The sequence below is a fragment of the Schistocerca americana genome, chromosome 5, assembly GCF_021461395.2.
Source record: "Schistocerca americana isolate TAMUIC-IGC-003095 chromosome 5, iqSchAmer2.1, whole genome shotgun sequence".
Taxonomy (NCBI): Eukaryota; Metazoa; Arthropoda; class Insecta; order Orthoptera; family Acrididae; genus Schistocerca; species Schistocerca americana.
This window is the reverse complement of record NC_060123.1, coordinates 604502378-604515381: the sequence shown is the minus strand read 5'-3', so window position 1 is coordinate 604515381 and position 13004 is coordinate 604502378. Positions and strand designations below refer to the sequence as shown.

General features: G+C 44.1%; 1 protein-coding gene across 1 annotated transcript in view; it reads left to right on the top strand.

The window, feature by feature from the left end:
* LOC124616580 (juvenile hormone esterase-like) overlaps window positions 1-13004 on the top strand; it is a 412155-nt gene that overhangs the window by 122516 nt on the left and 276635 nt on the right. Inside the window, exon 3 of the mRNA XM_047144901.1 lies at window positions 9588-9747. Coding sequence (XP_047000857.1) covers window positions 9588-9747 — 160 coding nt within the window. The remainder of the gene's footprint in view (window positions 1-9587; window positions 9748-13004) is intronic.

The following is a 13004-nucleotide window of genomic DNA, read 5'->3' as shown; positions in this document are numbered from 1 at the left end:
TACAATTTTCTAATGCTGCAACTTCTCTGTATACTACAGTATCATCCGCGAAAAGCCGCATGGGACTTCCGACACTATCTACTAAGGAAGTAGCAGCTTTTGCCAGTACGACTAATAATTGTTTGTTTTTATTTATTTATTTAATCTGATTTGTTGACGACGATCAGGCTCTCTGTTACGTTGTATCAGTGTTGCACACGCACACACACACACACACACACACACACACACACACACAATACCTTTCTTATATCTTAGTTACTAAGGAAATAACAATTTTAACATGACAAATAATATTAAAATGACGTTAGTTAAAACTACCGGGCTGAAAAAATTTTTAGAAATTTGTGGTAAGGTCTTATGGGACCAAACTGCTGAGGTCATCGCTGCAAAAGCTTACACTCTACTTAACCTAAGTTACACTTACACCAAGGACGACCACACACCCATGCCCGAGGGAGGACTCGAACCTCCGACGGGTGGGAGCCGCGCGGACCGTAACAAGGCTCCTCTGATCGCGCTACCTGGGCTGAGAAATTGTGGTCGATCTGGAAAACTTCTTCCTGACGTTTCGTTGCCAACTGCGGGCAACCTCTTCTGAGGTGAGTCAACGACTGGCTGCCAGGCCGTGGAGATCCCGTTTATATAGAGCGCATACAGGGCACCACCATACGTCACGTGGGCCCGACTGAAAGTTTATTCCTGACTAACGTTATTATTCTCAATTGAAGGTAATCCATTGGTCGGGAAGAGAATTATCTAAGGAAAAAATTTCTGTTCCCTCGAGAGGAGGAAATTTTGCAATTTCTCCGTCACAGGTTTCCACGGAGGACAATGTAGCTAATATAGAGGCAGGAATTCGTCAGTTATCACCACATACTACTGATGAAATCAGGATGAAAACAGCCAGGATGCTATGTAAAGCTAAGCCACCTAGCAGTAATTTGTCTCAAGGAGAAAGGTAAACGTTACGGGAGATTAATGCGGACAGCGATATTGTTGTACTTACTGCTGATAAGGGTAATTTTACCGCTATGATGAAGGGTGAGGACTGCCGTAAGAATATCAGTGACCTTTTGGATTCTAAGACTTATACAAAGTTTCGAAAGGATCCTACAACGAAAGTGCTAGGAGCTGTCAATCGACTAATAAAAAAGTCTTCCATTCCTAGTGAGGAAAAAAAAAATATCTATACAAAACGGAAGCTTGCCCTTCTAGATTATGTGGACTACCGAAGATACATAAGCCTAATGTCCCGTTGAGACCGATACTGAGTGCTATTGGATCGCCTACTCAAGAGTTGGCTAGACATCTCGCCACCTTATTACAACAGCATATTGGTAAAACTGATTATCACATTAAAAATTCTATGCACTTTATCGAAAAATTGTAGAAGATTACTGTCAGCCACGTGATATACTTGTCATTTTTTATGTGGTAGCCCTGTTTACCATGGTTCCTGTTGAAGCTCTCATCCATAGCTGATATGTTTCCCACTGATATAGTCTCTCTGTTTCGACATTGCCTGCCCACGACTTATTTCCAGTATGATAATGAGTTTTACGAACAAACCGAAGAAGTGGCCATGAGTAGGCCTCTGAGTCCAGCTGTTGCCAATGCATTCATGGAATTTTTTGAACAGCACGCGCTGCACTCTGCCAGTAAAAGCCCCTTGAAGTGGTATCGGTATGTGGATGACACTTTAGTGGTATGGAGTCACGGTGAAGAGGAACTGTATGGTTTCTTGGTCCATCTAAATAGTATTAATCCAAAGATACAGTTTACTACGGAGAAAGGGAGTAATGAACAACTTTTTTTTGATGTCTCAGTAATTAAACGGGCAGATGGGAGTCTATGGCATAAAGTGTATGGAAAAAATACGCGAACCGACCGTTACCTCCATAGGGATTCCGACCATCATCCCAGGCAGAAGAGAAGTGTCATAAAAACATGGGTGGACAGAGCTAATAAGATCTTTGAGCCAGTTTATTTGCAAGATGAACTAAATTATTTGCGAACGGCTTACAAGAAAAATGGATACGCTGACAACGAGATATATCGAGCGCTCCATCCCAGAAGAAAAGCGTCTGACAACATGCAGCAACAACAAATGTCAGCTGGAAAAGTTTTTCTTCCATTTATTCGAAATAAACGGGCCGTACTGGAAAAGTTCTGACCAAGTTTCATGCTGAAACAATCATTAGACTCACCAAGAAGATTACTGAGTGTTTAAAATCGGCGAAAGACACTCGACAAGCCTTAGCAACTCCTGGGGTGTATAAAATTCCGTGTAGCTGTGGGAATGTTTATATTGGAACAACGAAAAGAAGTACCATGAAGGCTTTCACGACCGGATGTTTCAGTTGATGAGAATTTTTCCGGGTTGTATGGCCGTGGTCCATGGAATCCTTCAATCCCTGACGTTTCGTCCAAGGCTACGTTGGACATCTTCGGAGGTGCTCCTGATTGTTCTGATTCTTGCCGACTGACGAGTCGGACGTCGAAGAGCGGCCTAAACACCGTGGAAAGTGGGCGTGGTCTGGATTTCACGTGATAGCAGAGATAAAACTTGTCAGAGATAAAATTTTTTAACTATCGATTATAGCACGTCAAAGATAAAAACTTCTCATCGAATCTGTAGCGCCACAGTCCATATATCACTGAGTTTCATAGCTTCTTCTTTTCTGTTAAAATTATCCCCATGTTTATACATTTCGATGGTTTCTCTATGTAGCCGTGGATAATAGTTCGTCATAGCACACAAAACTTTAGTTTCCGAAAATTTCACTACGTGATCACCTGATCGAAGAGCATGTTCCGTCACCGCTCATTTGTCTGTTTTCCCTAGTCGGTATAGACTTTTATGTTCCTTCAACCGCGTATTCACACTTTTCTTTGTAGTTCCGATGTAGACCTTGCCACACGCACACGGAATCTTATACAGGGTGAGTCACCTAACGTTACCGCTTGATATATTTCGTAAACCACATCAAATACTGACGAACCGATTCCACAGACCGAACGTGAGGAGAGAGGCTAGTGTAATTGTTTAATACAAACCATACAAAAATGCACGGAAGTATGTTTTTTAACACAAACCTATGTTTTTTTAAATGGAACCACGTTAGTTTTGTTAGCACATCTGAACATATAAACAAATACGTAATCAGTGCTGTTTGTTGCATTGTAAAATGTTAATTACATCAGGAGATATTGTAACCTAAAGTTGACGCTTGAAACCTCCGACGTCCAGTTGCGAGTTGTAACGAACACGGGCCACGATCGGCGAGCAGCATCTGCAGGGACATGTTTACGATGGCTGTAGTGCACTGTTGTGGTTTGGTATAGCTGTCGCAGTGTCCGCATGTAGCGCTTGCTGCTATTTTTATTCTGCATTCGTCTCCGCACGCAGACCAACTGTAGTACACCGTGTTACCAGCCGTCTGTGATAATGTAGTGTAGTGTGACCATGGTGTATTCGAATTCTGAAAAGGCGGAGATGATACTCATCTATGGCGAGTGTCGACGATATGCAGCTGAAGCCTGCAAGGTGTATGCAGAACGGTACCTGGACAGAGAGCATCCAACGTGCCGCACATTGCAAAACATCTACCGCCAACTGTATGCAACAGGTATCATCGTAGCACGCAAACGGGTCCGTAACAGGCCCGTCACAGGAGAAGCGGGTGCGGTTGGTGTGTTAGCTGCTGTTGCCATGAACCCACGCATGAGTACACGGGACATTGCGAGAGCCGGTGGACTGAGTCAAAGTAGTGTCATGCGCATACTGCATCTTCACCGCTTTCACCCGTTTCATGTGTCGCTACATCAGCAATTACAAGGTGATGACTTTAATCATCGAGTACAATTCTGTCAATGGGCATTAACAGAGAATGCGTTGCAGTTCTACCTGTTTACCGATGAAGCGGGTTTCACAAACCACGGGGCAGTGAATCTACGGAACATGCATTACTGGTCCGTGGTCGATCCTTGCTGGCTCAGACAGGTAGAGCGCCAGCGACCGTGGACTGTAAATGTATGGTGCGGAATCATTGGCGACCACCTCATTGGTCCTCACTTCATTGCAGGGGCCCAAACAGCTGCAACATACATCGCGTTTCTACAGAATGATCTGCCAACGTTGCTCGAAAATGTCCCACTGGAAACGCGTCGACGTATGTGGTATCAGCATGATGGTGCACCTGCACATTACGCAATTAACACTAGGCTGACCGCCGATCGCGGTGGTCTAGCGGTTCTAGGCGCTCAGTCCGGAGCCGCGCGACTGCTACGTTCGCAGGTTCGAATCCTGCCTCGGGCATGGATGTGTGTGATGTCCTTAGGTTAATTAGGCTTAAGTAGTTCTAAGTTCTAGAGGACTGATGACCATAGATGTTAAGTACCATAGTGCTCAGAGCCACTAGGCTGACCCTTGACAGGATGTTCGACGGGCGTTTCGTAGGACGTGGAGGACGCATAAATTGGCCAGCCCGTTCTCCTGATCTTACACCTCTGGACTTCTTTCTGTGGGGTACGTTAAAGGAGAATGTGTACCGTGATGTGCCTACAACCCCAGAGGATATGAAACAACGTATTGTGGCAGCCTGCGGCGACATTACACCAGATTTACTGCGGCGTGTACGACATTCATTACGCCAGAGATTGCAATTGTGTGCAGCAAATGATGGCCACCACATTGAACATCTATTGGCCTGACCTGTCGGGACACACTCTATTCCACTCCGTAATTGAAAACGGAAGCCACGTGTGTACGTGTACCTCACCCCTCATGGTAATGTACATGTGCGTCAGTGAAAAAGACCAATAAAAAGGTGTTAGCATGTGGACGTAATGTGCTGTTCCAGTCTCTTCTGTACCTAAGGTCCATCACCGTTCCCTTTGGATCCCTACGTAATTCGGTGCTCTCCGACACACACGATCGAACAGCGGAGGAGTGGTACTCAAGCGTCAACTTTAGGTTACAACATCTCCGGATGCAATTAACATTTTACAATGCAACAAACGGCACTGATTACGTATTTGTTTATATGTTCAGATGTGCTAACAAAACTAACGGGGTTCCATTTAAAAAAACGTAGGTTTGTGTTAAAAAACATACTTCCGTGCATTTTCTTATGGTTTGTATTAACCAATTACACTAGCCCCTCTCCTCACGTTCGGTGTGTGGAATCGATTCGTCAGTATTTGATGTGGTTTACGAAATATATGCAGCGGTAATGTTAGGTGACTCACCCTGTATACACCACTTGCAGTCAGAGGGGGACGTTTACCCTTAACAGAACGAAGTGCTTGGCCTATTTTCTTAGTTGGTCTGAAAATCGGTCGAACGTCATGTTTCCTTAGAATCTTGCCGATTTGACCCGTTACTTTTTTGGTGAAGGGTAGAGAAACCGTGTTCTTCCATCGCTGCGTCCTATCGTTGTCCATAGGCCTCCTATTATTCAGTCGCAAAGCTCTATTTATTTCTTTACTAGAGTACCCATTGTTCTTAACTCAGCGTGCAGGTGTTCCATCGTACAAATCCTTTTAGCTCTGTCCACTAGACTTTTAATTACACCTCTTTTCTGTTGTGGATGATGACTGGAATCCTTATGCAACTATCGGTCGGTATGTGTAACCTTCCGAAAGACTTTATGTTTCAAGCTGCCATCTGTCTGTCTCATGACGAAGACACCCAAGAACGATATTGCATTGTCTTTCTCCATTTCCATGGTAAACTGGATTTTTTGATTTATATTATTTAAATAACAAAAGAATTCCTCTAAAGCATTTTTTCCATGTGACCAAACAACAAATGTATCATCCAATTAGCTCTGGAAAAAGCGAGTAAGAAACCATGTCGATGGTATCGATACGACTAGGGAAAACAGACAAATCATCCGTGGCGGAACATGCTCTTCGATCAGGTGATCACGTAGTGAAATTTTCAGAAACTGAAGTTTTATGTACTATGACGAACTATTATCCACTGCTATATAAAGAAACCATCGAAATATATAAACAAGGGGATAATTTTAACGGGAAAGAAGAAGCCATGAAACTCAGTGATACATGGACTGTGGCGCTACAGAATCGATGAGAAGTTTTTATCTTTGACGTACTACAATCGATAGTTAAAATTTTTTATCTCTGACAAGGTTTATTTCAGCTATCATGTGAAATCCAGACCACGCCCACTTTCCACAGTATTTAGGCCGCTCTTCGAAGTCCGACTCGTCAGTCGGCAAGACTCAGAACAACCAGGCGCATCTCCGAAGATGTCCAACGTAGCCTTGGACGAAACGTCAGGGATTGAAGAATTCCATGGACCACGGCCATACAACCCGGAAAAATTCTCATCAAAGAAAAGAAATGTCAATAACCGCTTAACAGAACACAAAATGAATTGTCGAGTGGGACATACCGACAAATCAGCCGCAGCGAAACATGTTGACGGTGATCATGAAATAAAATGTAGTGAGACGAGAGTGCTAGTTAGGACATCGCAGTATTATGTACTCATGTATAGAGAAGCTATAGAGATTCAGAAACACCACAATAACTTTAATAGAAAAGAGAAAAGCTTAAAGTTATATAAGATATGGCGGTCGACTTTGCACCAACGATGTAACAATCGATTACCTTCAATCGAGAATAATGACTTTAGTCAGAGATAGACTTACAGTCGGCCCCACGTAACGTATGGTGGTGCCCTCTATGCGCTCTATATAAACGGGACATCCACGGCCTGGCAGTCAATCGTTGACTCACCTCGGAAGATGTTGCCCGCACTTCGCAACAAAACGTCAGGAAGAAGAAGCTTTACAGATCCACCACGCCTTTCTGCCTGGAAGTTTTAACTAATGAAGACGCTGGCCGTGAAAGCCTACACGTTACGAATATTAAAATGATTTGAGTGTCAGAAGAGGCAGTGTGCATAAATTTTACCGGCTACGAACTAATAAAGTTAATACCGGCAGTACTTGTTTTACTGTAGTTGCTGCCACTAATAATGATAATTGTCACTATAATAATGATGGCAAAAATAACAATAATTATAGTGGCAGATATAAAAAATTATAAGTGTACAAGATATATATTTTCTGACATAGCAAGTTCTGAGGAAAGGAAAAACAGACGATCCAAGTCAACATTTTCTCGCTAGAGTATCGAAAAAGAAATAGTCGCATAAACAAAGGATCAAGCAAAAGCAAAACCAGTTCAACCGTGTGCTGCGGTACAGGAATGTCATAAGACAAAAATGGGAAAAAATGTAACATAGACAATATCGCTTACTGTTACGCTGTGAACCTGAAATAACGAGCATATATCATATGGAAATTATGTGTTAGTTTCTTGACAAACTGTTTGGCAGTATTATATACCCTCTAATGCTTTCCAAAGTTGTGAAGCCTTGGGAAGTGCTTATAGTTTTAGTTTAGTTTTAGTTATGTCATGTTCCGTAGATCATTTTCCCGATTATTTTATCGGTATGTTGTAGAACAAGTTAGATTACAAGATATATATACAAACATGAATAGTGCTGATATTAATATTACTGGAAGTTTTACTTCTACACATGCAACTACATTTAGAGGTACAATTTTGTTTTACCATTTCTGAAACTAAAACTCGTCCATGGAGTAGAAGAAGTTGTCCAAAGGAAATGATTTTAAGCTAGATTTAAAACTTGATCTGCTACCTGCCAGACACTTTATGTTGTTGGGCAAATGATCAAAGATTTTTGTTGCTGAATAATGTACTCCTTTTTGAGCAACTGACGGCTTCAATAACGGATAAGAAAGGTAATTTTTTCCTCTAGTGTTGTATGTATGAACATCACTGTTCTTTGCGAATTGAGATGGATTATTTGTAGCGAATTTCATTAGCGAATATATGTACTCTGATGGTGCAGTTAAAATACCTAATCCTTGAAAAGGTGCCTACATGACGTCCTTGGGTGAACACCACTAATTATTCTCACTGCTCTCTTTTGTGTAATCGGTATTTTATGTCTAAGTGATGAGTTACCCCAGAAAACTATTCCATTGAGTGGAAATATGCAAAGTACGTTAGGAGGCTAATCTGTTTATTACCAACACTAGCAATTATACGAAGAGCGAAATAAGCTGAACTTAGTTGTTTGAGAAGCTCAGTAATATGTTCAAGTTGATATCAACGTGAACATCCAAAAAGTTTGAAGAAATCTACCATGTTAACTGAGCCCTGTTCATGTGCTACATCAATTGTCGGTATGACTCTATTCGGTGTACAGAACTGGATGTAGTGAGTTTTTTTCAAAATTAATGGAGAGTCCATTTTCTGAGAACCACTTAATAATTCTTTGAAAGACATCCTTAACAATATCTTCAGCTGCTTTTTCTGGAATGGGGTTTATTATAACACACGTGTCATCTGCAGAAAGTACTAGTTCCGCTTGCTGAACGTTAAATGGGAGGTCATTCACATGAATAAGAAACAGCTGAGGACCTAGAATTGAACCCTGTGTGACTCCTTTGTGATAACTCCCATCACTAGAATTTACCACCATCCCAACATTATTTGTGCTATTCAGCACAACTTTTTGCTTTCTGTTCATTAAGTACGATTCAAACCAGCTGTGTGTATAGCCTTCAATTCAATAAAACCTGAGACTTTCTAAGAGTGTGACATGATCCACACAGTCAAATGCCTTGGAGAGATCACAAAAAATACCAACTGGTGATAATTTGTTAATTAGGGCTTGTAATATTTGATGGGTAAACGTTTAGATAGAATTCCCAGTCGAGTAACCCTTCCGGAATCCGAACTGTGACATGCTGAGTAAATTATTTTCACTTAAATGTGAGACTACTCTTGAATAATAACTTTTTCGAATATTTTAGAAAATGAAGTCAGCAATGAGATTTGTCTATAATTATTTATATCACTCTTGTCCCCTTTCTTATGATGAGGTTTGACAATTGCGTATTTCAATCTGTCTGGAAAAATTCCCTGTGCCAGCGAAGCATAACAGTATGAAAAAGCTATGTTCTCTCCGTTTCTTTTTTCTCTTTATTGAGCGGTTGCAATGGCTACCAGTTCCTTGCAGCCAGCCAGTGTGGCCATGCGGTTCGAGGCGCGTCAGTCTGGAACTGCGTGACCGCTACGGTCGCAGGTTCGAGTCGTACCTCGGGCATGGATGTGTGTGATGCCCTTAGGTTAGTTATGGGTAAGTAGTTCTAAGTTCTAGGGGACTGATGACCTCAGAAGTTAAGTCCCATAGTGCTCAGAGCCATTTGAACCAAGTTCCTTGCAGTACTCTGAAACATAGTTTTTAATGAGACCTTTGCTTCCTTGTTGGCCTACTGGACAAAAAATTGATGTAACTGCATATAATCACGTGATTATGAAGAACTTTCCGTCTATGATGACTGAAATAGTTTGTGACCCCTGGGCTCTATCAAGGAGACTGGGCATTTCTAGACACCTATCCATTGCACCTCATCCTATGAACATTGGTGTGCCTCAGTTTGTCACTACAGTTGAGAACCATCTTGTTTAAACCTGGACAATCCTCGTGCTGATAGCTGCAATGATGCCCACAGGTGGAGCCCGCCCCCAGCCCTGGTGGCTGGCCTGTTATGGTGTGGGTGCATGGGGGCGGCTTCGCCCACAGCTCGGGCACGACGCGCGAATATGGACCAGACTACCTGCTGGCACATCAGGTCATCCTCGTCACCTTCAACTACCGCCTGGGACCGCTCGGTGAGTCTCACATCTCTCTCTGACTATAAAGACTGTGTCACAAGGAGCACGTTTTGCTATAAGCTTTCCCAATGGTGCACGAGACTGTTGGCTATAGTGGTGTGCAAGTAAGAGGACGGGTGGTGTGGCAGTGCACAGAGCCGAGGAGCAGTGTAGCACATGGTGCGCCAGCCAATAGCGTCGTTCTGCCACCTCTGGCTATAGTGAGCGGTTTGGGGTGCATTTGGAACATTTTGCATAATTTTTCATGTTAGTTTACGGCTGGTGAGGGTACATAGCCATTCCTGTGTTAAGTATGGATGACACACTGCCTGCCCAGTTGGCCATGTGGTCTAACGCACAGCTTTCCGGGCGGGAAGGAGCGCCTGGTCCCCAGCACGAATCTGCCCGGCGGATTTGTGTCGGGGTCCGGTGAACTGGCCAATCTGTGGATGGTTTTTAGGCGGTTTTCCATCTGCCTCGGCGGAAGCGAGCTGGTTCCCCTTATTCCGCCTCAACTATGTCAGCAATTGCTGCGCAAAATGTACGCGTACACCACCATTACTCTACCACGCAAATGTAGGGGTTACACTCGTCTGGTGTGAGACGTTCCCTGGGGGGTCCACTGGGGGCTGAACCGCACAATAACCGTAGGTTCGGTGTGGGGCGGTGGGGGGGGGGGGGGTGAAGTGGACTGTGGTAGTCGTTGTGGGGTTGTGGACCACTGCGGCTGTGGCGGGGATGGAGCCTCTCCGTCGTTTCTAGGTCCCCGGTTAACATACAATACAATACAATGGATGACACAGAGCATACATGACAAATATTGTGTTAAGAAGCGACAGCAATAGTTTCTCGAGCATGTAAGTGTATTGCTGGAGAGTCAGAAGCAGAAACAATGGCCTATTATGGTGATTAATCCAGTACCCCCAATTGCTACAGAAGGTTTTATGTCATCTCATTGTCTCTGTACACCTGTACCATGTGAGGCAAGGAGAGGACGTTGTTTGGTGGCTGGTATCCTCTTTCTATAACACAAGCTGCATGCATATATTAACTGGGTTCTTTATTCCTAAGAGTAAGAAATCTACTTAAGATAGTCATTATGGTATGAGCTCGCTGTAATAGTCCACGTTAGCCTCACTGCTGGTGAAGTACAAGTCTGCTATGTGTTCTGATCGCTATGAGCGGCCTGATTCTGAGCTAGTGGTGGGGCAAACTGCTACTGCGACTCCCACAGGGCTGTGACTGATGACAGATTGGATCACTCGGTGCGACAGACTCGGCTTCACTCGATGTGGCGACCGAGAGGGCGCTGGCGGCGCGTTTCCTGTGAGCCTATCATTGGCATCTATCGATCTTCTCACAACCTCTATACCACATGGTGTGCTGGCGCCAGCACCGTAGGCAACAGCTGGAGTTTGTGGCGTGGAAAGAAATAGAGAGCACACTGGTGGCGCCACAAAGTATGCCCCATCCCTCTCTGCACAGAACTGTTCATGCAGTCACATGTGTACTTGCACACCACTACGAGGTGCATTCAAGTTCTAAGGCTCCGATTTTTTTTCTCCGGACTGGAAAGAGATAGAAACATGCGCATTGTTTTAAAATGAGGCTGCATTCATTGTCAATACGTCCCAGAGATGGCAGCACCGTACGGCAGATGGAATTTTACCGCCAGGGGCGAGAATGAGAACTGTTTTAAATACTTAAAATGGCGACGTTTTCCTTACTTGAACAGCGTGCAATCATTCGTTTTCTGAATTTGCGTGGTGTGAAACCAATTGAAATTCATCGACAGTTGAAGGAGACTTGTGGTGATGGAGTTACGGATGTGTCGAAAGTGCGTTCGTGGGTGCGACAGTTTAATGAAGGCAGAACATCGTGTGACAACAAACCGAAACAACCTCGGGCTCGCACAAGCCGGTCTGACGACACGATCGAGAAAGTGGAAAGAATCGTTTTGGGGGATAGCCGAATGACTGTTGAACAGTTCGCCACCAGAGTGGCATTTATGTGAGTTCTGTGCACACAATCCTGCACGACGACCTAAAAATGCGAAAAGTGTCATCCAGGTGGGTGCCACGAATGCTGACGGACGACCACACGGCTGCCCGTGTGGCATGTTGCCAAGCAATGTTGACGCGCAACGACAGCACGAATGGGACTTTCTTTTCGTCGGTTGTGACAATGGATCAGACTTGGATGCCATTTTTCAATCCAGAAACAAAGCGCCAGTCAGCTCAATGGAAGCACACAGATTCACCGCCACCAAAAAAATTTCGGGTAACCGCCAGTGCTGAAAAAATGATGGTGTCCATGTTCTGGGACAGCGAGGGCGTAATCCTTACCCATTGCGTTCCAAAGGGCACTAGGGTAACAGGTGCATCCTACGAAAATGTTTTGAAGAACAAATTCCTTCCTGCACTGCAACAAAAACGTCCGGGAAGGGCTGCGTGTGTGCTGTTTCACCAAGACAACGCACCCGCACATCGAGCTAACGTTACGCAACAGTTTCTTCGTGATAACAACTTTGAAGTGATTCCTCATGCTCCCTACTCACCTGACCTGGCTCCTAGTGACTTTTGGCTTTTTCCAACAATGAAAGACACTCTCCGTGGCCGCACATTCACCAGCCGTGCTGCTATTGCCTCAGCGATTTTACAGTGGTCACAACAGACTCCTAAAGAAGCCTTCGCCGCTGCCATGGAATCATGGCGTCAGCGTTGTGAAAAATGTCTACGTCTGCAGGGCGATTACGTCGAGAAGTAACGCCAGTTTCATGGATTTCGGGTGAGTAGTTAATTAGAAAAAAATTCGGAGGCCTTGAATGCACCTCGTATATCACGCAGAGGGGACTGCCAGCTTACAATGCTAGCCTGTCAGCCAAAGCTCCCACACAGTGTGACATCTGCAGCAAGTTGTTTTGTGCAAGATATCTGTTGTAATAATTGGGTGTTTTCTCAGTGTATAAACACATCTCCTTATATGCACTAACTGATCAATAACACTTTCTCTGCTTCACTGAGTGGCTATTTGCAGTAATTAAAATGCACTGTGAGGTTAAGGTCCAACTGCAGGCTACAGGTTCTGACGCCACGAGCCGACGAAACTCCTGACTGGCAAGTGCAGGTAGCATTCAAAGAACCTGTTAGTACTGGAGCTATCGTAGAAACAAATGGCAAAGCTTCTTGCAAGCAAACAGCCCAGTACCAGCTTGGGAATCGTCACGTGCATCATCAAGTACACTTAAGAACACGTCGTACTCTGAGTGACAAGGG